A 23,634-nucleotide genomic window follows, 5' to 3' on the forward strand; every position below is an offset into this window, starting at 1 on the left:
TTGGTCTCTGCTGCGTTTAGCACAGTGGGTGCACGGGGTGAGAGGTTCCTGCAGGGCAGTGGGGGATTTATCGTGGTCTGGTGTGGATCTTAAAGTGGTGTGGGGTGTTCTTGTTGCTCCCTCCTGTCCATCCAGACTCCGCTCCACTGCATCCAGCGTGGAGAAACTAAACTTCTAGAACATACTGATAAAGAACAGGAAAAGCTCTATCTGGCCAGGCACACATGCTTACCTAGGGATGACACACACCCTCTTTAGGTGAGGTTAAGATTACTTGCAGAGAAGACCATACATGCATCCCGCATACTAAAGTGTCCGTCGGCATCCAGAAAGTGTTGTGGGTTGAAGATGTCTGGTGTCTCCCATTCAGCCTGATCAAACAGCACTGAGTTCAGGTTAAGCAACAACGTTGAGCTCTAGAAGCAAAAATATATGAACACTAACACACAACTGCCCTACACACACACCTTTGGTATGAGGTACCATCCAGCATAGTGTCTCTCTAGGCCACCCAGGGTGCGTTGAGAGATATAATGTTGCTCATCCTCTGGATTGCTGGATGACATCTTCCGTGTAGGGAATACTGGCTCTGGTAGACATGTTAGGCCAGCCCAACACTTTCTATCTAAGCCTGGACCTTGTGTCTGTGTGTCACAACAAAGGGCTTAACACTAATCGTCAACAGGTCCAATAATTGTAAATATTAACTCATCTTTCATGAGGGAGGCACATACTAGTTTTAAAATGCCAATTCAAGTAGTCACATGCTCACCCTGATGTGTGTGTGTGTGTGTGATTATGCAGAGCAGGGCTCAGAGCCGGGTGGTGGAGGTGGTCTCAGAGCAGGGTGGTGGAGGTGGTCTCCGAGCAGGGCTCAGAGCAGGGTGGTGGGAGGTTGGTCCGAGCGGTCCTCAGAGCAGGGTGGTGGAGGTGGTCCTCAGAGCAGGGTCTTTCAGAGCAGGGTGGTGGGAGGTGGTCCTCAGAGCAGGGAGGTGGTCTCAGAGCAGATCTCAGAGCAGGGAGGTGGAGGTGGTCTCCGAGCAGGTCTCAGAGCGTGGAGATGGTCTCAGAGCAGGTCTCAGAGCAGGGTGGTGGGAGGTGGTCTCAGAGCAGGTCTCAGAGCAGGGAGGTGGTCTCAGAGCAGTCTCAGAGCAGGGAGGTGGAGGGTGGTCTCAGAGCAGATCTTCAGAGCAAGGTGGGGAGGTGGTCTCAGAGCAGGGTGGTGTGGTCTCAGAGCAGGGAGGTGGAGGTCTCTAGAGCAGGTCTCAGAGCATGGAGGTGGAGGTGGTCTCAGAGCAGGTGTCTGGCGTGGTCGGGTCAGAGCAGGGAGGTGGAGGTGGTCTCAGAGCAGGTCTCAGAGCATGGTGAGGTGGAGGTGGGTTCTACAGAGCAGGGGTGGTGGTCTCAGAGCAGGGCTCAGAGCAGGGTGGTGGGAGGTGGTCTCAGAGCAGGGCTCAGAGCAGGGTGGGTGAGGTGGTTCAGAGGCAGGTCTCACAGAGCATGGAGGTGGAGGTGGTCTCAGAGCAGGGTGGTGGAGGTCTCAGAGCAGGGAGGTGGTCTCAGAGCAGGGTGGTGGAGGTGGTCTCAGAGCAGGGCTCAGAGCAGGGTGGTGGAGGTGGTCTCAGAGCAGGTCTCAGAGCATGGAGGTGGAGGTGGTCTCAGAGCAAGGTGGTGGAGGTGGTCTCAGAGAACACAGCACCAGGTTGGCCAGGTCAAACCCTGTGCTGTCAGGAGAGGGGTTCATCAATCCCAAATGAACATTTTCAAAATTCATCATCGGGGGTAAATAACGTCAGAGTAACAGAAAGAGCCGCTTAAATTCTCTGTCTCTATGAGGAAGGTGTCTATGTAGTCTTGTGGTGCCTGGGGTCCAGGTCCCGCCTGTGTCCCTCCACCTCCTCCCTGATGAAGGCTGCCATGGCCTGGTAGTGGCTGAAGACGGCATTGTGAGGTCCTTGGAGGTGCTTCATCACGCCAGGGATTGTCTCATACAGCTACAGGGATTAAACATGGAGCTTCAGTGGGTTTGTACTACAGGTGTCATACTGCTGGTGTTCTACTGCTGGTGTCCTCCTGCTGGTGTCTTCCTGCTGGTGTCTTACCTGGGTCTATAGATTTTCCTCTATCAGCATGGCCTCAGACAAGTAGCTCAACAGGGTCTGGAAGCTGGGGTCGCTATAGTCAAAGRGGCTCCCAAACATCAGCTGGCAGATGATATTAAACAGAGCGTTGTTCAGGAGATGCAGATGCACAAGCGAAAGCATCCTGTCGGGCTGTATCACAGCCTGGTACGGCAACTGCACCGCCCTCAAACGCAAGGCTCTCCAGAGGGTGGTGCGGTCTGCACAACGCATCACGGGGGCAAAGTATCTGCCCTCCATGACACCTACAGCCCTCGATGTCACAGGAAGGCCAAAAAGATCATCAAGGACATCAACCACCCGAGCCACTGCCTGTTCACGCCACTACCATCCAGAAGGCCAGGCCAGTACAGCTGCATCAAAGCTGGGACCGAGAGACGGAAAACCATATTAAGGCCATCAGACTTGTTAAATAGCCATCACTAGCCAGGCTCCACCCAGTACTCTGCCCTGAACTTAGTCGCTGTCACTAGCTGGCTACCACCTGGTTGTTCATCCCTGCACCTTAGAGGCTGCTACTATATGTACATAGACATGGAACACTGGTCACTTTAATAATGTTTACATACTGTTTTACAGTTGAAGTCGGACGTTTACATACACCTTAGCCAAATACATTTAAACTCAGTTCTTCACAATTCCTGACATTTAATCCTAGTAAACATTCCCTGTCAGTTAGGATCACCACTTTATTTTAAATATGTGAAATGTCAGAATAATAGTAGAGTGATTTATTTCAGCTTTTATTTATTTCATCACATTCCCAGTGGGTCAGAAGTTTACACACACTCAATTAGTATTTGGTAGCATTGCCTTGAAATTGTTTAACTTGGGTCAAACGTTTTGGGTAGCCTTCCACYTGCTTCCCACAATAAGTTGGGTGAATTTTGGCCAATTCCTCCTGACAGAGCTGGTGTAACTGAGTCAGGTTTGTAGGCCTCCTTGCTCGCACACGCTTTTTCAGTTCAGCCCACAAAGTTTCTATAGGATTGAGGTCAGGGCTTTGTGATGGCGACTCCAATACCTTGACTTTGTTGTCTTTAAGCCATTTTGCCACAACTTTGGCAGTTTGCTTGGGGTCATTGTCGATTTGAAAGACCCATTTGCGACCAACCTGTAACTTCCTGACTGATGTCTTGAGATGTTGCTTCAATATATCCACATAATTTCCATCCTCATGATGCCATCTATTTTGTGAAGTGCACCAGTCCCTCCTGCAGCAAAGCACCCCCACAACATGATGCTGCCACCCCATGCTTCACGGTTTGGATGGTGTTCTTCGGCTTGCAAGCTTCCCCCTTTTTCCTCCAAACATAACAATGGTCATTATGGCCAAACAGTTCTATTTTTGTTTCATCAGGCCAGAGGACATTTCACCAAAAAGTACAATCTTTGTCCACATGTGCAGTTGCAAACCGTAGTCTGGCTTTTTTTATGGCGGTTTTGGAGCAGTGGCTTCTTCCTTGCTGAGCGGCCTTTCAGGTTATGTCGACATAGGACTCGTTTTACTGTGGATATAGATACTTTGTACCTGTTTCCTCCAGCATCTTCACAAGGTCCTTTGCTGTTGTTCTGGGATTGATTTGCACTTATGCAGCAAAGTACATTCATCTCTAGGAGACAGAACGCGTCTCCTTCCTGAGCGGTATGACAGGTGCGTTGTCCCATGGTGTTTATACTTGCGTACTATTGTTTGTACAGATGAACGTGGTACCTTAGGGCCTTTGGAAATTGCTCCCAAGGATGAACCAGACTTGTGGAGGTCCACCATTGTTTCTGAGGTCTTGGCTGATTTCTTTTATCTTCCCAAGATTTCAAGCAAAGAGGCACTGAGTTTGAAGGTAGGCCTTGAAATACATCCACAGGTACACCTCCAATTGACTCAAATGATGTCAATTAGCCTATCAAAAACTTCTAAAGCCATGACATCATTTTTTGGAATTTTCAAAGCTCTTTAAAGGCACAGTCAACTTAGTGTATGTAAACTTCTGACCCACTGGAATTGTGATACAGTGAATTATTCGTTTTGGCAAGTCGGTTAGGACATTTACTTTGCATGACACAAGTCATTTTTCCAACAATTGTTTACATACAGATTATTTCACTTATAATTAACTGTATCACAATTCCAGTGGGTCAGAAGTTTACATACACTGAGTCCCGCCGCAATCAGACACATCGACGGCCCTGAAAGAACTTCATTTGACTATGTATACTGGAAACCACATATCCTGAGGCTGCATTATTGTAGCTGGGGATTTTAACAAGGCTAATCTGAAAACAAGGCTCCCTAAATTTGATCAGCATATCGAATGCGCGACCCGGGCTGGCAAAACCCTGGATCATTGTTATTCTAACTTCCGCGACGCATATAAAGCCCTGCCCTCCTTTCGGAAAAATCTGACCACGACTCCATTTTGTTGCTCCCAGGCTATAGACAGAAACTAAAACAGGAAGCGCCCGTGCTCAGGTCTGTTCAACGCTGGTCCAAACAATCGGATTCCACGCTTCAAGATTGCTTCGATCACGTGGACTGGGATATGTTCCGCATAGTGTCGGACAATAACATTGATGAATACGCTGATTCGGTGAGCGAGTTTATTAGCAAGTGCATCGATGATGTTGTACCCACAGCGTCTATTAAAACATTCCCCAACCAGAAACCGTGGATTGATGGCAGCATTCGCACAAAACTGAAAGTGCGAACCACTGCTTTTAATCAGGGCAAGGTGACCGGAAACATGACCGAATACAAACAGTGTAGCTATTCCCTCCGCAAGGCAATCAAACAAGCTAAGCGTCAGTATAGAGACAAAGTAGAGTCGCAATTCAATGGCTCAGACATGAGAGGTATGTGGCAGGGTCTACAGTCAATCACGGACTACAAAAGGAAAAGCAGCCCCCTCGCGGACCACAATGTCTTGCTCCCAGACAAACTAAACATCTTCTTTGCTCGCTTTGAGGACAACACAGTGCCACTGACACGGCCCGCTACCAAAACCTGCGGGCTCTCCTTCACTGCTGCCAACGTGAGTAAAACATTTAAACATGTTAACCCTCGCAAGGCTGCCGGCCCAGACGGCATCCCCAGCCGCGTCCTCAGAGTATGCGCAGACCAGCTGGCTGGTGTGTTTACAGACATATTCAATCAATCCTTATCCCAGTCTGCGGTTCCCACATGCTTCAAGAGAGCCACCATTGTTCCTGTTCCCAAGAAAGCGAAGGTAACTGAGCTAAATGACTATCGCCCCGTAGCACTCAATTCCGTCATCATGAATTGTTTTGAGAGACTAGTCAAGGACCATATCACCTCCACCCTACCTGACACCCTAGACCCACTCCAATTTGCTTACCGCCCCAATAGGTCCACAGACGACGCAATTGCAATCACACTGAACACTGCCCTAACCCATCTGGACAAGAGGAATACCTATGTAAGAATGCTGTTCATCGACTACAGCGCAGCATTTAACACCATGGTACCCTCCAAACTCGTCTGAGTCTCGACCCCGCCCTGTGCAACTGGGTCCTGGACTTCCTGACGGGCCGCCCCCAGGTGGTGAGGGTAGGTAACATCATCTCCACCCCGCTGATCCTCAACACTGGGGCCCCAAAAGGGTGCGTTCTCAGCCCTCTCCTGTACTCCCTGTTCACCCATGACTGCGTGGCCATGCACGCCTCCAACTCAATCATCAAGTTTGCAGAAGACACTACAGTGGTAGGCTTGATTACCAACAACGACGAGATGGCCTACAGGGAGGAGGTGAGGGCCTTCGGAGTGTGGTGTCAGGAAAAGAACCTCACACTCAATGTCAACAAAACAAAGGAGATGATCGTGTACTTCAGGAAACAGCAGAGGGAGCAGCCCCCTATCCACATCAACYAGACAGTAGTGGAAAAGGTGGAAAGTTTTAAGTTCCTCGGCATACACATCACGGACAAACTGAAATAGTCCACCCACACAGACAGCGTGGTGAAGGAGACGCAGCAGCGCCTCTTCAACCTCAGGAGGCTGAAGAAATTCGGCTTGTCACCAAAAACACTCACAAACTTTTACAGATGCACAATCGAGAGCATCCTGTCGAGCTGTATCACCGCCTGGTACGGCAACTGCTCCGCCCACAACTGTAAGGCTCTCCAGAGGGTAGTGAGGTCTGCACAACGCATCACTGGGGGCAAACTACCTGCCCTCCAGGACACCTACACCACCCGATGTCACAGGAAGGCCAAAAAGATAATCAAGGACAACAACCACCCGAGCCACTGCCTGTTCATCCAGAAGGCGAGGTCAGTACAGGTGCATCAAAGCGGGGACCGAGAGATTGAAAAACAGCTTCTATCTCAAGGCCATCAGACTGTTAAACATCCATCACTAACATTGAGTGGCTGCTGCCAACATACTGACTCATCTCTAGCCACTTTAATAATGAAAAATGTATGTAATAGATGTATCACTAGCCACTTTAAACAATGCCACTTTATATAATGTTTACATACCCTACATTACTCATCTCATATGTATATACTGTACTCTATACCATCTACTGCATCTTGCCTATGCCGTTCGGCCATCGCTCATTCATATATTTTTATGTACATATTCTTATTCATTCCTTTACATTCCTTTGTGTGTAAGGTAGTTGTTGTGAAATTGTTAGGTTAGATTACTTGATAGATATTACTGCATGGTCAGAACTAGAAGCACAAGCATTTCGCTACACTCGCATTAACATCTGCTAACCATGTGTATGTAACAAATAAAATTAGATTTGGGAGTACCAGAGGGTTAAATTATCGGGCTGACTTTTTCTCTGTATACATCAATGATGTTGCTCTTGCTGCTGGTGATTCTCTGATCTACCTCTATGCAGATGACACTATTCTGTATACTTCTGGCCCTTCTTTGGACACTGTGTTAACACACCTCCAGATGAGCTTCAATGCCATACAACACTCCTTCCGTGGCCTCCAACTGCTCTTAAATGCAAGTAAAACACTGTCGCACGCTTTATCTTGGCCAGATCTCAGTTGTAAATGAGAACTTGTTCTCAACTGGCCTACCTGGTTAAATAAAGGTGAAACAAAATAAAAACAAAATTGGATCAGGAAGTAACATTTTTGGCTATTATGGCATTATCATGAATAATACTTCATTTATTACTGTATACAGTAATGTATGGGATTAGCAAATTAGAAAAAMAACCATTATTGAGAAGAAAAAGAACAGACAATGAGTGCATGACAAACACACACACACAGGTGTGATTGTGACACCTTGTGATATGCTGAATCATGTTTTTTATTGACATGATGTGGATAACTGCCCTCAATGTCATACACACACCTACTAACTGCTTATTCTATTCACTCAATGGGTATGCTTCTTCTCTGGTCAAAACGTGTTGTGTGTGGGTGTGCCATATTCTGATAGATGCATAGCCGCAGGAAGTAGTTTGGGGGTGCTGAGATAGTTTTCTGGGACTGCTAATACAGAACTAGTAAAGGCCCAGCTCTTTTGTGTTTTTTTGTGTTTTTTTTTACTTCCCGCTGCTATGGATAGATGCACTCATTCCCTCTATRAACTTAACATAATCACTCCTCCTTACCATAGCAATGGCCCACTGCCAGTGGGCATACATTCAGAAGGAAGTGAGCTGAATAGTTTAGAGCAGGGCTCTCCAACCCTGTTCCTAGAGAGCTACCCTCCTGTAGGTTTTCACTCCAACCCCCAGTAGTAACTAACCTGGCTCAGCTTATCAACCAGCTAATTATTAGAATCAGGTGTGATAGATTAGGGTTGGAGTGAACACCTACAGGACGGTAGCTACAGGAACAGGGTTGGAGAGCCCTGGTTTAAAGGACGTATAATAAGACGTTCAAGAACTCAACTCAGTTTTGACCTTACAAACATGTCTGAATGTTTTGTCTGTTACGTAAGACGTTGTGCAACGTCGACGCACGCACCGGGTAACAGTCAAATTTAGCGGGAGATATCTATGCTATGCTCTTTTGAAAGAACAAACTCCTCTCCACAAGTAAACGTGCATTTCAACAAAATCGCATTTTTGTCACGAATAAAAGGCCAATAAAGGTAATGTAAATACTTTATTTAACGCATTGACGTTTTTCTGTTTTCGCAGGACACTGCTTTTGTTGGCAACAACAAGACGTTAGCAGCTAGCTTAGGTAGCTAACTAACGGAAGCTAAAGTATTAGCGAGCTAACGTTAATAACCACACTCACATTTGCAGATCACGTTACAATCATTGTAACAATGTAACTATTCATGAGTTGAGTTGAGTTTTAGCTAGCAGTTGTGGAGATGGCATATGGACTGTGTTTTAAGCCCTGTTCAAACTACCACAACTAGCAAGGATACCGTGCTCATTACAGCTGCAATGCAAGATCCCATATCATGTGTAACTTAATAACTGTCTCCCCAGGCAGCCATGTTCTCTGAGGTAAGCGCCCCTCAGGAGGGTTCCTGTTCTCTTCTGTTGTGTCGTCCTGGCTCCGAGGACCAGGAGCCCTCTGTGTTTGACAGGGTCAAGCCGGCATACTCACCCTGCTCTGAGCGTTTCAAGCTGGGGGAGCGCAGCTTCAACCGCCAGTATGCGCACATTTACGCCACACGACTCATGCAGATGAGCCCCCTGCTCACGGAGAGGGCCCAGCAGAAATGGGGTAAGTGCAGGGTTGACACCTAGCTCTCCAATTTGCTGCAACAGTTCATACACCAATACCTTGCTGAGAGTTAACTCTGTCCTGACTCTCTCCCTGTCAGGTGCAGATGTACGGATCAGGAAGTTGTGTGATCTGCAGATGGGTGAGCAGTGTTGCATTGTGGGAACCCTGTTCAAGCACATGGAACTGCAGCCATCCATTCTGAAGGAAATCAGTGAGGAAGTAAGAGGTTGCTAACACAAAATCAGACTTTGATTGTCATGAAACAAACAGGATTGTTTGCCAAAGTCTGTATATTGGTTCTGGTAGTAACTCTTCAACTACATCTCTCTCTTAGCACAATCTGCTGCCCCAGCCTCCGCGCACCAGATACATCAGCGAATCAGATGAGTTGATACTGGAGGACGAGCTGCAGAGGATCAAACTAGAGGGCAATATTGACGTGGACAAGTTTGTCACAGGTTTCTGTCTCCTCTGTACCTTCTACCTATTGTATCAGGATAGACAAGCTTGTCTCAGTTCTCATGATCATGTAGTATTTATGACCGCCTCCTTTGTTTTGTTGTTTTTATTATTTGTTTCTCGCTCTCCTTTCTCTCTCTTAGGTAGTGTTATTGCTATTTATGGTGCAGAAAAGAATGATGGGAAATTCACAGTGGATGATTTCTGTACTGCTGACCTCCCCCCGCAGGCCCCCAGAACCACCCTCAGCTCAGACAGGTACACACACACACACCATACCTAACCTTGTGAAATGTCAAACTTTAGTAGTGTACCAGTATCACAACACTACAAAGTAAGGAAGCAAAGGAAACTTAACAGGAAGCGGACCTAAATTCAAGAGGAAAACAGTCGTAATGTTGGATTAAACAGCCTTGTGTTGTCACCCAGAGTCGCATTTGTTTATTTTACGAGCTATAGCACACAATATTTAACAAAAGTAGGTTTTAAAGGACCAAAGCGTAGAGTCTGCTTTTTCTATTTTGCCAAGGAAAATGTGGTATTGTGACAACACTAAACTAATATATTATGTTGTGTGTAGGTTTGTGCTGCTGTTGTCAGGTTTGGGTCTGGGCYGTAGTCATGCAGACAGTATGCTGGCTTTACAGCTGCTTGTTGACATGGTAACGGGTCACCTAGGTGACCAGGGGGAGCAGAGTGGTGCATCGACAATCTCCAGGGTCCTACTGGCCGGGAACCTTCTGAGCCAAAGCACACAGGACAAGGACGCATCCACCAAGGTGAGGGAACTTATTTAGCTGTGACATCCATTCATTTCAGTTGATGAGAAAGTGAGCTATTACCGTCGCTTACACTTATCAAATCCTTATAGTAGAAATGTCTTGACTTAGAGGCTACTGGTTCATTTTGAACTGTCCAGTGTGTGTGTGATGTTTTCCTAACTGTGTGTTGTCCCTCCAGGCTAAATACTTGACTAAGAAAACCCAGGCAGGCACTGTGGATGCCATGCGTCTGCTGGATGAGATGCTGATGCAGCTGGTGGTGAGTTCCAGAGATTCCTACCACCTACACCAGGGATGTCACAGCCTGGGCAATATTTACTTAGTTTGCCATAGAATGTGCCATTCATTCAGTTATCTGAAGTGTGTCCTCCTCTCTTCTAGTCGTCAGTTCCAGTGGATGTGATGCCGGGCCAGTATGATCCTACTAACTATACCCTGCCCCAGCAGCCCCTACACCACTGTATGTTCCCCCTCTCCTCCACCTACCCCACCCTYCAGCTGGCCTCCAACCCACACCAGGCCACCCTGGACGGGGTGAGGTGAGTCTCAACAACCTTGGGGCTTCTGGACCTAGGGCTTGGAAACATTTTGTTTGTTTTGACCAACTTCACAAAGCATTTTCTGTGGAAGAGTAATGTGGTCACTGTTTTCAAATGGGATTTTGTTATGGCCATAACCTTTTACATTAATCTAGCTAATGTATTTCCTGATGCCCTTTGTACTACAGATATGTGCTAGCTAGGTTTAAGTTGGGTTGTGTCTGTCATGTGAAGTTGTGTGTAAGGAGCCAATGCAAAGGTCTTCCCTGTGTGTCGTAGGATCCTGGGGACGTCAGGGCAGAATGTGAAAGACATCCAGAAGTACAGCAGCATGGACAGTCACCTGGAGATACTGGAGAATACACTGAGGCTTAGACACCTCGCCCCTACTGCACCTGACACACTGGGTATGAACACACACCTCGCCCCTACTGCACCTGTCACCGGCTAGGCGTCAGGATTAACTCAGCAAGGGGGCATCAGAAATGACTAAAGGGGCACAACTATTTTGACTTGCTGATAACACAGGATGGATAATAATCCATAGTATAATTACACACAATGTATTTGCAGCCACGCATGGCTGTCTTGCTGCAGGAATACAGGCTACTGCACTGCTTTACAAACATGGACAATTCATAACCGGCTCGAGAAATTACAAGTTATGACAACGCTACACAGCTACATGCACAATACCCATCAATGCAAAACAGTAGCTAATTACTGTAATATCACTTCCCATGCCAATACAATACATTTCCAATCATGGAAAGCAAACAATAATATACAATGCATTACCACAACTTATCAGTACAATGCAGCTGGACGCAGCTACCAAGCTGTCTTCCCACAAGTGTCGTACTACGCTGCGTATGATAACAGAGCTACATCGTTACTCAACCATTGGTCATGGTCTGCCCACCCTCATCAATGTAATGCAAAGCACATCTTCTACCATATAAAACAACATTAAAAATAATCTGATTATATTACAAACCAAACATTTCCATTCACATCACAGAAATCAAGCAGTAGACTTTGCAGCAACGCCAATAAAGAAAATCATGCCTATTTCRGACATTTGCCACGCATTTCCAAAAGCTAGCAAATAACAAAATAATGCAAGCCAGGCTGTCTGTTCTTACCCAGATTCAAAAGAGTTGCAGGCGCCTTGATGCTGTGTTGAACCTCCTCAGCAGTCTCTCGTTCCGCTCCCCCCCGGAATTTGCTTGTAAGATCCTTCTCAAATGCCAGTTGAATCAGCTGCGCTTTCCTCCTGTGCAACATGCTCCGTCTGTGCTCACTGAATACATTTTTCAATGTTGAAAAATAGTTCTTGCAAGTTGCCATGGATGCTCCAAATGTTAATCCCAGCTACAATGCCATCATCACAGTAGGCATTGCTTTTAGAGTTTCCACAAAGTCTCCTGAGATTAAGTCCAGCACTGGTTTCACCATTTCCACATCCATAAAGGTTTCATTCTCTGGGTGCAAGGCACACAGGGCCTCAACAAGTTGTCTGTTTCGTTCGTTAAATCTCGCTGACATTTCTCCCAGTACAGCATCCAGAGTGCTGAAAAACAGTCTTTTGTACTCCCTCTCATTATCCTCTTGTAGTTTTGACCACGTATTCTTTCAGATTACTACTCACTACTCTTTGCCAGTTGCTTGGAGCGGGGGTGTCCATGTGCTTGTATTTCCTTGCAGGAATATTCCAGCCACTCTCTGCCGTTGAACCACGTGCTACAAAATGCCCGTTTTCTCCCACAGTACAGGCGGTTGGTTATTTCCCCAGACAAACCTGCACTGGCTCCTCATCACCAAGGTCATCGGGCACTAACGGAGGCGTCGGTGCTTGTAGTAACCTGGCGGTGCTGCAGCTAGTTTCTGTCTTGGTGGCTGCAGGCCCCTCGGGTTGGTTACCTCCTATGTCACCAGGCAGCAAGACAGTTGCGCAGGTGCCTCTGCTGCTGGGCTCAGCGGCCTTGGCCTCTGTGATTTAGCAGCGGCTCGGCGGCCTTGGCCTCGGTGATTTAGCGTCGGCTCGGCGGCCTTGGCCTCGGTGATTAGCGTCGGCTCGGCGGCCTTGGCCTCGGTGATTTGCAGCGTCGGCGGCCTTGGCCTCGGTGAATTTAGCGTCGCTCGGCGGCCTTGGCCTTGGTGATTTAGCGTCGCGCTTCTCGGCGGCCTGGCTCTCGGTGATTAGCGTCGGCTCGGTGGCTTTGCGTCGGTGATTAGCGTCGGCTCGGCGGCTGTCCGGTGATTAGCGTCGGCTCGGGCGGCCTTGGCCTCGGTGATTAGCGGCGGCCTTGGCCTCGGTGAATTTAGCGTCGGCTCGGCGGCCTTGGCCTCGGTGATTAGCGTCGGCTCGGCGGCCTTGGCCTCGTGATTTAGCGTCGGCTCGGCGCCTGGCCTCGGATTTAGCGCGGCCTGGCTCTGGCTCGGTGATTAGCGTCGGCTCGGCGCCTTGCCTCGGTGTTAGCCGTCGCTCGGCGGCCTTGGCTCGGTGATTAGCGGCTGGCCTTGGCCTCTGTGATTAGCGTCGGCTCGGCGGCCTTGGCCTCGGTGATTAGCGTCGGCTCGGCGGCCTTGGCTCGTGATTAGCGTCGGCTCGGCGGCCTTGGCCTCGTGATTAGCGGCGGCCTTGCCTCGTGATTAGCGTCGGCTCGGCGGCCTTGCCTCGGTGATTAGCGTCGGCTCGGCGGCCTTGGCCTCGGTGATTAGCGGGCGGCCTTGGCCTCTGTGATTAGCGTCCGTCGGCGCCTTGGCCTCGTGGATTAGCGTCGGCTCGGCGGCCTGGGCTCGGTGATTAAGCGTCGGCTCGGCGGCCTTGGCCTCGGTGATTAGCGTCGGCTCGGCGGCCTTGGCCTCGGTGATTAGCGTCGGCTCGGCGGCCTTGGCGTCGGTGATTTAGCGTCGGCTCGGCGGCCTTGGCCTCGGTGATTAGCGTCGGCTCGGTGGCCTTGGCCTCTATGACAGGCTTCTCCCCCTCCCCGCTGCTTTGATCCAATCCTGCCGTTGTGCCATGGCGAAGCATGGTGGATATTATAAAGTGGCTATCAGTTACCTACCTAACTTAACATTAGCTAAATTCCATCCAGCTGCTCAGTGAAAATAGTTTCTTCGTAGGACGTAACTTTGAAAGTAAACCCAAACGGTCAAATTGACCCCAACCTTCTACAGTTTTTTTCAACTGGTAAAATGTGTTTGATGTACGTGTGATGCGTGCAAGGGAGTTGCTTGAATGAAGCATACACAACAAATCGGTTGAGCGTGACAGAGGGGGCAGATTGTGGGACAGAATTAGGGATACAAACTGAGGGGGCACAATATTCCACCAAAGGAGGCATTGCCACCTCGAGCCCTGACCCACTGGGTAAGAACACACACACCTCATACCTGACCCACTGGGTAAGAACACACACACCTCATACCTGACCCACTGGGTAAGAACACACACACCTCATACCTGACCCACTGGGTAAGAACACACACACCTCATACCTGACCCACTGGGTAAGAACACACACACCTCATACCTGACCCACTGGGTAAGAACACACCCTTTCTCCCTCACTCTCTCCGGTTGTAGACTAAGGTACATGGCTTATCTGGTGTTGTTCTCTCAGGGTGTTATCCGTTCTACCTGAAGGACCCTTTCATCCTGGAGGAATGTCCTCATGTCTACTTCAGTGGCAACGCCCCCTCCTACCAGGCCAAACGCATCACAGGTGAGTCCCTACCGTTACTGGAAACCTGGCATGACTGTTTATTCACATTGGAGCATTGCACTGTGCTGGTCCAGTATTACACACTGATAGTTGACAGTTGCCAGTCCTTTCTACACTGAACAAAAATGTAAATGTAACATGCAACAATTTAAAAGATTTTACTGAGTTACAGTTCATATAAGGAAATCAGTCTATTGAAATAAATTCATTAGGCCCTAATCTATGGATTTCAAATGACTGGGAATACAGATATGCATCTGTCGGTCACAGATACCTTAAAAAAAGGTAGGGGTGTGGATCAGAAAACCATTCAGTATCTGGTGTGAACACCATTTGTCTCATGGAGCCCGACACATATCCTTCACATAGAGTTGATCAGGCTGTTGATTGTGGAATGTTGTCCCACATTAGGACTGTGGCAGTCATCAAATTTTGTCAGCTGGTTATTGTCATGCGAAAGACTGCCTGTCTCTCAGTAATTTACCGTGAATTAAGATAAGCACGTTCAGCATCTCCAGGCTTCCACACATACACGCCAGCTGATGCGTGTTGAATAAAATAGTTGAATGTTCACCATCACAACAAATCCTTGATTTATTTTGGTCAGGTCTGAAGAAACATTATGATATTATTATAATTTTTTTACACTTTGGCATCCGCCAAACCCAGGTTAGTCCATCGGACTTCCAGATGGTGAAGTGTGATTTATCACTCAAACGTATTTCCACTGCTCCAGAGTCTAATGGTGGAAAGCTTTACCCCACTCCAGCCGACGCTTGGCATTGTGTATGGATGATCTTAGGCTTGTGTGTGGCTGCTCGGTAAAGGAAACCCATTTCATGAAGCTCCAGACGAACAGTTCTTGTGCTGACGTTGCTTCCAGAGGTAGTTTGGATCTCGGTAGTGAGTGTTACATCCGAGGACAGACTATTTTTACGCGCTTCTGCACTGAACCGTTGTTGCTCCTAAACGTTTCCACTTCACAATAACAGCACTTACAGTTGACCGGGGCAGAAATTTTACAAACAGACTTGTTAGAACGATGGCATCCTATAACAGTGCCACGTTGAAAGTCACTGAGCTTTTCAGTAAGGCCATTCTACTGCCAATATTTGGCTATGGAGATTGCATGGCAGTGTGCTCAATTTTATACACCTGTCAGCAACGGGRGTGGCTGAAATAGCCAAATCCACTKATTTTAAAGGGGTGTCCAAATACTTTTGTGTATTTCCGGTAAATAGAATAGGAGTTGGCCTACTCTACTGTAGGCCTATGTTATCTGGCTATGCATCATACTGTAGGCGTGTTCATTTATCTGACAATATATGTTTAAGTCCCTTGCCATTTTTGTTATATGATTTTATAGTAAGAAGAATATAATTTGAATTTAGCTYAATAAAATAGAATGGATATTTTTTTTTTCATTGCAGAGTGAGTTTGCATGTGAAGTGAAATATATTGAGCATAAAAGTGATCATTTGAAACAGGTCCTATATGCTAGATTTAGTTATTTGGCAACTTTATTTGTGAATGATACAAACCTTAGAAATCAACATATACGGACTGCATGGTGCGACTATAGGCTATTGATTTGAGAAAGTAGCAAAAAAACCTTGCGCTCTGTTCCTTGCCTCAGGCTGCACAGTTGTTCTCTCATCAAGTGATCATATTTTCACCCATCAGACTATTCTCCAATTTAATCTTGTCTTTACCAATATTTAACATTCGTTTTAGATTAGAATGGCCCATTATCAAAATGGCAGGGGGAAAAGACATGTAATCTGTATTAGAGGTCGACCGATTATGATTTTTCAACGCCGATACCGATTATTGGAGGACCAAAAAAGACGATACCGATGAATCGGCAGTATTTAAACAAAACATTTTTAATGTTATTTCTTTATTTGTTGTAATGACAATTACAACAATACTGAATGAACACTTATTTAACTTAATATAATACATCAATAAAATTAATTTAGCCTCAAATAAATAATGAAACAGGTTCAATTTGATTTAAATAATGCAAAAACTAAGTGRTGGGGAAGAAAGTAAAAGTACAATATGTGCCATGTAAGAAAGCTAACGTTTAAGTTCCTTGCTCAGAACATGAGAACATATGAAAGCTGGTGGTCCCTTTTAACATGAGTCTTCAATATTCCCAGGTAAGAAGTTTTAGGTTGTAGTTATTATAGGAATTAAAGGACTATTTCTCTCTCTCTACGATTTGTATTTCATATACCTTTGACTATTGGATGTTCTTATAGGCACTTTAGTATTGCCAGTGTAACAGTATAGCTTCCGTCCCATTCCTCGCTCCTACCTGGGCTCGAACCAGGAACACATCGACAACAGCCACCCTCGAAGCAGCGTTACCCATGCAGAGCAAGGGGAACAACTACTCCAAGTCTCAGAGCGAGTGACGTTTGAAACGCTATTAACGCACACCCCGCTAACTAGCTAGCCATTTCACATCGGTTACACCAGCCTAATCTCGGGAGTTGATAGGCTTGAAGTCATAAACAGTGCAATGCTTGAAGCACAGCGACGAGCTGCTGGCAAAACGCACGAAAGTGCTGTTTGAATGAATGCTTACGAGCCTGCTGGTGCCTACCATCGCTCAGTCAGACTGTTCTATCAAATCATAGACTTAGTTGTAACACACAGAAATACGAGCCTTAGGTCATTAATATGGTCGAATCCGGAAACTATCATCTCGAAAACAAAACGTTTATTCTTTCAGTGAAATACGGAACCGTTCTGTATTTTATCTAACGGGTGGCATCCTTAAGTCTAAATATTCTTGTTACATTGCACAACCTTCAATGTTATGTCATAATTACGTAAAATTCTGGCAAATTAGTTCGCAACAAGCCAGGCGGCCCAAACTGTTGCATATACCCTAACTCTGCGTGCAATGAACGCAAGAGAAGTGACACAATTTTACCTGGTAATATTGCCTGCTAACCTGGATTTCTTTTAGCTAAATATGCAGGTTTAAAAATATATACTTGTGTATTGATTTTAAGAAAGGCATTGATGTTTATGGTTAAGTACACATTGGAGCAATGACAGTCATTGATTGATTGTTTTTTATAAGATAAGTTTAATGCTAGCTAGCAATTTACCTTAGCTTACTGCATTCGCGTAACAGGCAGGCTCCTCGTGGAGTGCAATGTAATCCGGTGTTAGAGCATTGGACTAGTTAACTGTAAGGTTGCAAGATTGGATCCCCCGAGCTGACAAGGTTAAAAATCTGTCGTTCTGCCCCTGTACGAGGCAGAACGTTCCTAGGCTGTCATTGAAAATAAGAATGTATTCTTAACTGACTTGCCTAGTTAAATAAAGATCAAATAAAGGTGTAAAAAAACAACAAAAAAAAACGGCAAATCGGCGCCTAAAAATACCGATTTCCGATTTGTTATGAAAACTTGAAATCGGCCATTCCGATTAATCGGTCAACCTCTAGTTCAAACCCAGTTTCATCAGCTGTCCGGTTGGCTGGTCTCAGACGATCCCGCAGGTGAAGAAGCCATATGTGGAGGTCCTTTACTGGTGTTGTTACATGTGGTCTGTGGTTGTGAGGCCGGTTGGACATACTACCAAATTCTCTAAAACATTGGAGGTGGCTTATGGGAGAGAAAAACATTCAATTAGCAGCAGCTCTGGGGGACATTCCTGTAGTCGGAATGCCAATTACGCGCTCCCTCAAAACTTGAGATATCTGTGGCATTGTGTTGTGTGACAAAACTGTGTAATGATCATGCCATTTAATCAGCTTCTTGATACGCCACACCTGTCAGATGGATGGATTATCTTGGTAAAGGAGAAACGCTCACTAACAGGGATGTAAACACTTTGTATGCAACATTTTTTATTTCAGCTCATGAAACATGGGACCAACACTTTACATGTTCTGTTAAAATGTTTTATTCAGTGTACATTGTATGGGATCTTTTGCGATCTATATATGTTTTAGCAACTGGTGTACTGTAGTTGCATGGGTGACATGGGGTGTAGTCTAATGACCAGTTACATGCCCCACCCTCCCTAGGTGCTGAAGGTCAGGAAGTCCTCCTGGTGGCTATCCCAGAGTTCAGCAGCACTCAGACAGCCTGCCTGGTCAACCTCCGGACTCTGGAGTGTGAGCCAATCCGCTTCTCTTCCTTCTCTGCTGGTGATGACGAGGAGAGTGAGATGAACATCAGCCACTGAAGGAGCAACACTCACTCAGTCCTCAGCCCCTTGCCCTGGTCCTCAAATGGAATCAGGTTGTACACTATCAAAATGTTTGTAAAGTGTCTGCTGAAGTCTCTCATTGGTTTCTCTTGATCAGCAAAGATATCAGTCATTTCATATATATATGGAGGTTCAATGATGCTGTGCAGTCATCCCAGTACTGTTTGAGTGAAAGGAAACGTGTTGCTAATGAAAGGTGTGTGTGTGGTGTGAAAATAATTGTGATGGAACGGACTGTCTAATGAAGCGCTTTGTTTGTGTGCCGGCGCCCAGACTCCTGTATTTGTCAACCCATATCGTTTCCATTTTAGTACGGTAGATAATGTCACGAAGAAGAACAAAACACAAATGCTGTACGTAAATGAGCCTTTATTCATTGAAAAAATAACTTTCCTCCGCTACGTTATGAGGAACATTTCAGAAATTCTCTCGTTCTCTCAACCTTCAACTAACATTTTGTAAAGTTAACATTTTAATGTCTGTCGGTATTATGGTTTTGCTGTCATGGGTGAAAATAATGTAAATAAATCCACACTTTTCTAAGAAAAACTTTGCTTCTTTGTTTTTACTCTTCGGGGGTGGAGGTGGTAAAATATGTTTAATTTACAACCAGCACATATAGATGATCTCTGAAGTACATTCTCTAGGAAGGCCTTGAATTGGTGTAAAAGGACTTTCCCAGATATCAGTACTGACATTTATTTGTGTTGAACTTCGTATCAAAAGACCTACTCGAGCAGTTCTACAGAACACTGACATTAGCTTGTGTGCCTGACTATTCAACATCATTGTTCCTTTTGAGTTTCTGTAAATATACCTAAACGCTTCTTGTGGCCCATTTGTAGATATGAAAGAATGAATGGGTTCAGTAATATAGGAGGGGGAGAGTCAATCTATCCTACCGGAGTTATTGGAGTTTAAGCCATATTGCTTAAACATATCCAGTCTATTCAGATTTTCAAGGGGTCACTTTATTGTCCAGGAATTGAGTTAACAGTCTGGGCTTGACTGACAAATTGGTCCTGTTCAACTTCTTCCTTCCCTACCTTGATTATTTTAAGGAAGTGGGGCGGAAGGATGTATTGGAACAAGGTCTTGGTGTTACCCTTAGTAATCGTCGATCTCGTAGTTGTAATCCAAGATGGAGTCTGTGAAACCTTCTGGCGCCGATGTTTGCCCCTCTCCTATGAGCCACGAGTCGTACCAGGCAGTGGTGGGCTCCGCTTTTGTTGTTGTGGGAACCGGTGTGGTTGTCGGGGGCAAAGTCGTTGTCGATCTCATCAGTTTCTGTTGTCGTAGACGACGGAGGCGGCCGAGCCTCCGCTTTTGCTGGCGCATGCGACTCGTCTCAGGTTCATTGGCGGCAGCGCCATTGTTATGCACCAAACGGCTGTTACCGTTGGAGGCGGTGTTCCGTCGTGTTCCACCGTGGCTGAGCAAGCGGATGGGCTTGTTGCCGTGCAGGGCCATGATCTGTTGATGAATTGATAGCATTTAAATAGCGCTTCATTGGCTCTCAAAGGGCTAATAGGTAACCTAATTGTAGGTGTAGCAATACCCACCTGTTTGATGCGGTCCCAGTTGGACTTGGCCAGGTTAAAGCTACAGGTAGTTGCCCCTGGCTCGTAGCCCACCACACACAGCTTGGTCAGGGGGGTGAAGCCTTCTGCCCGCACCGTCACACGGTACTCACCTGGGTTCAACAAGCGCCAGTAGTCCCCTGTTACAGCTGTGGAGGGAGGAGAGGGGTTAGACTGCACACGCAGTGAGGATAGCAGGCTCCTGGAGTGATTTTGGTTTGTTCAGGGGCAAAGGGACAGCAGGCTGTTACCAATAGTGCTCACCTGAAGTTTCATGAATCTGCCAATATGGTGGTGCATGGCTACACTGATATGTTAAGCAGTAATGCAGGAGGCAGTATGGGGTATGGCTGACATGCAGCCAGACACTGTACCCACCTGTAGTGACATCATGGTTGACCCCCTCTACAGACACTGTGGCATTAGTGATGGGGTTCCCCTCTTCGTCTTTCACCACGCCCCTGATCCCACGATGTACCTGGGTGAAGTGAAAACCAGGGGTCAAAAGGTCACGGTCACTATACAGCCACTCCATGACTAGGTGTGTTTGGTAAATTGTGTGTGTGTGTGATTACCTGCTCCATGAAGGTGAGCATGGCCTCTCTGTTCTTCTCCCACTCAATGACCAGCTCAGTCTGATGGGGGAACTTATCACAYCCCAGGAACATTGACAGCTCCAGACAGTTAGTGTGCAGGTAGCTGAAATCATTCATACCTGAGGACGGAGGAGGATAGGGGGGAGGGAGAGATGGGAAGGAGAAAGGGACGAGGGAGAGACAAAGGTAGCAATTATTGGCCACCAGAGAGTGGCATTATCCTCAAAAGAGGGTACTTTACTCTGATGACTGATTCATGTTTCATTACACGGTTTAACCTTGTTGAACTACTGAATGTAATGTTGACTATCGTAACAAATTCCTTATTGAACAGCAGACAACAATGTAATGAAAAGGGATGTTGTCGGTTTGACTATGTACTCACTTCCTGTGATGGGCTTCCACTTGGCGCGGTTGATGATTCCGACGCCGCCAGTGATGTCATCGCCGTGACAGGAGCCGTGGGAAGTGTATGTCATGGACAGGTGAGTGGAGGCGTAGGAGATAGCCAACCACCTGATGGCCCCACACACACACACATACACACACACACACACACACACACACACACACACACACACACACACTCAGATAGTCAGATATGTAAGATAATCTAATTGTTGACCTGTGGTTACCTTCAGGCTACACACCTGAAAAAGGAGGCGTCTGCCGTGGCCCTGGGTTCATCCTCAGGCTCTGCTTCCTGATGTCCCCCTCTGTCATCCTCCTCTTCCTCTTCCCTGTGTCCATAGCCATGCCCCCTCCACTCCTCCTCCAGCTCCTGGTATCCCCTGTTCTGCCGGTCCTCTTCCGGCTGCTGGTATCCCCTGTTCCACCGGTCCTCTTCCGGCTGCTGGTATCCCCTGTTCCACCAGGTCCTCTTCTCGGCTGCTGTATCCCCTTGTTCCTGCCGGTCCTCTTCTGGTTCCTGGTATCCCCTGTTCTGCCGTCCTCTTCTGGTTCCTGGGTAATCCCTTTCCAAACGCATCCTCTTCTGGTTCCTGGTATCCCCTGTTCCGCCGGTCCTCTTCTGGTTCCTGGTATCCCCTGTTTCTATCATCATCCTCTGGCTCCTCACGGTCGTAGCCTCTATCCCAATCTGCCCCTCTGTCATACTCATCCTCGTACCTAGAAGAATGATTTAGATTTAGTTGATCGTTTTTTTGGTTTCATGTCATTATTGCTCTGCCAAAAAGAGAGAAATCAGGAAGAGAGAGAGTGGGAGAGAGCGAGAGAATGGGAGTGAGTGGGAGAGAGAGAAAGAGGGAGAGAGAGAGGGTGGGAGTGGGCGAGAGAGAGAGAGAGAGTAAGCGCATCGTACTGTCTCTTCTTGCGGCTGTGTGCCCTGTCTCTCTCGCTGGTGCTGGCGGCCTTGGTTAGGCGATGGTTGTCGTAGGGGTAGGCCACTACCCTCTCCCCTCCCTGGAAGTTGGCCCCCAGTACAAACGGGTGGCTCTCCATCCACGAGATGATGGCTTGAGTCTCCACAGCTATCTGCAGGACAAGAAGAACAAACAGCAGCTGTCATGTTGAGGCGATAGACAGAGAAAGAGGACTTATGTCTCTGCTCTTCACACATCTACATTTATTTTCTTCCTTTTCCCCCTCTCCTGTCTTCATCCCCTCTCTTCCGCCCCTTCCTCTTCCACATCCCCTCTCCCTCCACACACCTTGTCGTCCCTCACTGTGTCAGCAGGGATCTTGACATGGTGATTGGGGGTCAGTTTGGGCACCATACCCTTGTCCTCTGCCTCCCACAGAACACTGTTRAGGTCAGGGAAGTTGTGGAAGATGTCATGGCCGTCCTCCGTCCAGTGGCCTGTGGTCCAACCACTCAGCTCTGAACCCTGAGGTGGCAATGGGACACAATGTTATGGAGAGAACCCGACAAAACGTCCTTACAGAACGCCTTAGGATTTGCTTGAATGTGTCTAGTCTTGTTTAAAATATCTTCTTTTAAGAAAAATAAAGTTGGGTGCCAGACTGTTCCTGCATGCAACAATACTTGCCTACAGCAAGTTGGCTAAATCAGAAACTGTCTGGCACCTAACTTTCTTTTTCTTTAAGAAAAAAACATTTGCACCCTGGAAGAGTAAAGGAGGTACAGACGGTAATACCATGTATAGTGCCCAGTACTAACCGCTATGAGGGCCTTCTCCTGTCCGTCAGGATTCAGAGAGGGCACCAGGTGGGTACGTATTCCCTCCACCAGGCGGCGCACTCTGGGGTTGCCGTCTCTGTACTCCTTACAAAGGTACTGCATCAGAAGAAGAACCATCTCCCGCCCTGTCGCCTCATTTCCATGGAGACCAGCCGTGTATCGGAACTCTGGCTCACCTAAGGGGGAAAAACACAGATCGTCATAGTCTTTCCATGCTAAAGAGGACACAAGTACAGAGCTTTCTGTGAAAGACACAGTATTTGTTTCTTCCCACCTATCTCGTGTTCTGTGGGGTTGCCTGATATCACCATGGCCACGATGTCTAGTCCATTGGAGCTGCGGCCCAGGCTGTACATACTGGTGATGTTGGGACACTCCTCAGACACAGACTTCATCAGCTACAGTAGAGACACAGTGGAAAGCAGAGGTCACCAACCCTGGTTCTGAAGACCTACAGTCTGTGCAGGACTTTGTTACAGCCAAACACATCTGATTTTAACCAATCATCAGTGTCAAGACAGTGTTGAAGTCATTTGTAACATTAGACCTGAATCCAGTTCATGAAGGTGGTACTCATCACCATCTCACCGTGACCATATCTGAGTAGTTGTGATGTCTGAAGTCCAGGTACTGGACTGGAGTCACCTCATTCTGCAGCCTCTGGTAGGCACTGGTGGGGTCTGAGGAGACAAACACACAGCATGAGTGTGTGTGTGTGT

The 23,634-nt window shown here is 47.0% G+C and overlaps 2 protein-coding genes and 1 pseudogene across 3 annotated transcripts in view; 1 reads left to right on the plus strand and 2 right to left on the minus strand.

Moving 5' to 3' along the window:
- Window positions 1-67: 67 nt before the first annotated feature.
- Window positions 68-2,264, minus strand: LOC139023552 (cytochrome P450 2J3-like; annotated as a pseudogene).
- A 5,860-nt stretch (window positions 2,265-8,124) lies between these two features.
- Window positions 8,125-18,893, plus strand: pold2 (polymerase (DNA directed), delta 2, regulatory subunit). 2 transcript variants are annotated; one of them, XM_023979232.2, is made up of 11 exons: window positions 8,125-8,232; window positions 8,585-8,825; window positions 8,926-9,047; window positions 9,163-9,286; window positions 9,431-9,545; window positions 9,868-10,066; window positions 10,248-10,328; window positions 10,451-10,608; window positions 10,888-11,015; window positions 14,238-14,339; window positions 18,394-18,893. In XM_023979232.2, exons 2-11 carry the CDS (start codon window positions 8,591-8,593, stop codon window positions 18,552-18,554), a joined length of 1,425 nt encoding a protein of 474 aa, XP_023835000.1. In that variant the 5' UTR covers window positions 8,125-8,232; window positions 8,585-8,590; the 3' UTR covers window positions 18,555-18,893. The 2 variants fall into 2 exon arrangements, with proteins under 2 accessions (XP_023835000.1, XP_023835001.1); XM_023979233.2 differs by having other exon boundaries at window positions 8,141-8,232; window positions 8,589-8,825.
- Window positions 18,894-19,341: 448 nt separating this feature from the next.
- LOC111957571 (inactive carboxypeptidase-like protein X2) overlaps window positions 19,342-23,634 on the minus strand; it is a 28,905-nt gene continuing 24,612 nt past the window's right edge. The window contains 12 exon segments of the mRNA XM_070436992.1: window positions 19,342-20,051; window positions 20,141-20,307; window positions 20,537-20,636; window positions 20,734-20,873; window positions 21,140-21,270; window positions 21,405-21,724; window positions 21,726-21,882; window positions 22,076-22,248; window positions 22,425-22,601; window positions 22,895-23,091; window positions 23,190-23,313; window positions 23,504-23,595. Coding sequence (XP_070293093.1) covers window positions 19,686-20,051; window positions 20,141-20,307; window positions 20,537-20,636; window positions 20,734-20,873; window positions 21,140-21,270; window positions 21,405-21,724; window positions 21,726-21,882; window positions 22,076-22,248; window positions 22,425-22,601; window positions 22,895-23,091; window positions 23,190-23,313; window positions 23,504-23,595 — 2,144 coding nt within the window. The 3' untranslated portion in view covers window positions 19,342-19,685.

The sequence above is a fragment of the Salvelinus sp. IW2-2015 genome, linkage group LG33 (genome assembly GCF_002910315.2).
Source record: "Salvelinus sp. IW2-2015 linkage group LG33, ASM291031v2, whole genome shotgun sequence".
NCBI lineage: Eukaryota > Metazoa > Chordata > Actinopteri > Salmoniformes > Salmonidae > Salvelinus > Salvelinus sp. IW2-2015.